This window comes from Myotis davidii, unplaced genomic scaffold, assembly GCF_000327345.1.
Source record: "Myotis davidii unplaced genomic scaffold, ASM32734v1 scaffold1497, whole genome shotgun sequence".
Taxonomy (NCBI): Eukaryota; Metazoa; Chordata; class Mammalia; order Chiroptera; family Vespertilionidae; genus Myotis; species Myotis davidii.
The window spans coordinates 481,957-483,705 of record NW_006290147.1 but is presented as its reverse complement, the minus strand read 5'-3'; the positions used below and the strand labels follow the sequence as shown (position 1 = coordinate 483,705).

Genomic DNA, 1,749 nt, shown 5'->3' with positions numbered 1-1,749 from the left:
GTTACTAGGGAGGTAACGTAGTTTACTTGATGGCTAGCTCTCTCCCAGCCTTAGTTCTGGAAAAAGTTAGCCTGGGTTTACATGATCCTCCCTGTTCTTTTAAGAATGAAGATGGCTGTTTGATCTTGTTGAAGTCTTCCAGTGCTGAGAGATTCATTCTTTCTCACTTAATGGATGAGGTCAGAGTACAGACAGCTCTAGCCTATGGCTGCATATAAAAACCAACGACGAAATGAGGCAGTGATTCCTAAGCCTTTGCTGGCTACCCTGGGACTGTTTATTATTCTGATGTTTAAAAGAGGCCATCCAAATCCAGGTTCTTGAAAGAAACATTTATTTAAAACCTCTATGGGTCAAACTGTTTCAAACAAATCCAGAACTGGTTTTCACATTTTGAGCATTTAGTGTAGACAGTATGCCATGCGTGAAAGAAACACTTATCCAGTACAGCTTTTCCCTGACCACTTGAATAGTAGTGGAACAACCAGGCAGCAGACTGATGTGACAGAAATCTGCTTGAAAAAGGGCATGATTTAAAGCTCATATTAAGGTTTTTCACAACATAAATGTGTTTAAACAACGTCTAATATCAACTTCTTCATTTTAAAACAAAACACCCCAAGAATCAACTATCCCTTTAAATTAAAAATAATAATAATAATCAATTTATACTCTTCTTAAAAGAACTCCAACAATGTAAAATAAGTTCCAATTCCAGATATATATATATATGTATATACATTTATAACTTAGGTGCTCTTTTGCACTATATGCTTTCGTTCATGCAACACTGACAGAGGACTGGGCGCGAGGCTCTACAGGGGCCTCTCTGAGAAAGCAGTGTAGCTCCTCACTCGGCCAAAGAACAAGGGGGTATACATCTTGTCAATCTCAAAAGCAGTGACTGCAGTCTCACCAGTTGACCTAGAAAGAATGCACAAAATTACAAGTTACCAGGAAATTTCAATTCATTTAAAATCCTTGCATATTTCTAGAGGGGGGTTATTTTATATTTTAGCCTTCAAATTTTTTAAATATAGCTCAATAAATTTTAAATATAGGCTCATTGTTGAAAATTTTTAAAATTTAGAAAAGTACCAAAAAGAAGTCACTCATAATTCTATCACTCAGATACAGCAATACAAAACACTTTTTTCCAGTGTTTCTTCTACACACATCAACCTATCAAGTTTTCCTATTGAGATCACACTCTATTAGTGATCATGCTTTTTTCATTTAACATCATGACATGCATTTCCTAACATCATTAAATACTATTCAGAAGTCATTTTTAGTGGCTGCATAATATTTCTCTGTCTGCTTGTACCACAATTTACTTAATAATTCCCCTTTTGTTAGAGATATAGGTTATTTTCAGCACTGGGCAATTAAACATGTGTTATTTTTTATTATGTCCTTTGGACATGTTCTAAAGAGTAGAATTTCTAAGTCAAAAGCAATAGACGTTTTAAGGCTACTGTTAAAATGTAATTTAGAATGAATTATCCTAGAATAGAATTTTTAAAAAAATATATTTTATTGAATTTTTACAGTGAGGAAGGGAGAGGGATAGAGATTTAGAAACATCGATGAAAGAGAAACATCGATCAGCTGCCTCCTGCACGCCTCCTACTGGGGATGTGCCCGCAACCAAGGTATATGCCCTTGACTGGAATCGAACCTGGGACCTTTCAGTCCACAGGCCGATGCTCTATCCACTGAGCCAAACCGGTTAGGGCTCAGTTGCCT

General features: G+C 36.2%; 1 protein-coding gene across 1 annotated transcript in view; it reads right to left on the bottom strand.

The window, feature by feature from the left end:
- Positions 1-317: 317 nt before the first annotated feature.
- Positions 318-1,749, bottom strand: part of FBXO9 (F-box protein 9) — a 28,581-nt gene continuing 27,149 nt past the window's right edge. Inside the window, exon 12 of the mRNA XM_006763192.2 lies at positions 318-924. Coding sequence (XP_006763255.1) covers positions 816-924 — 109 coding nt within the window. The 3' untranslated portion in view covers positions 318-815. The remainder of the gene's footprint in view (positions 925-1,749) is intronic.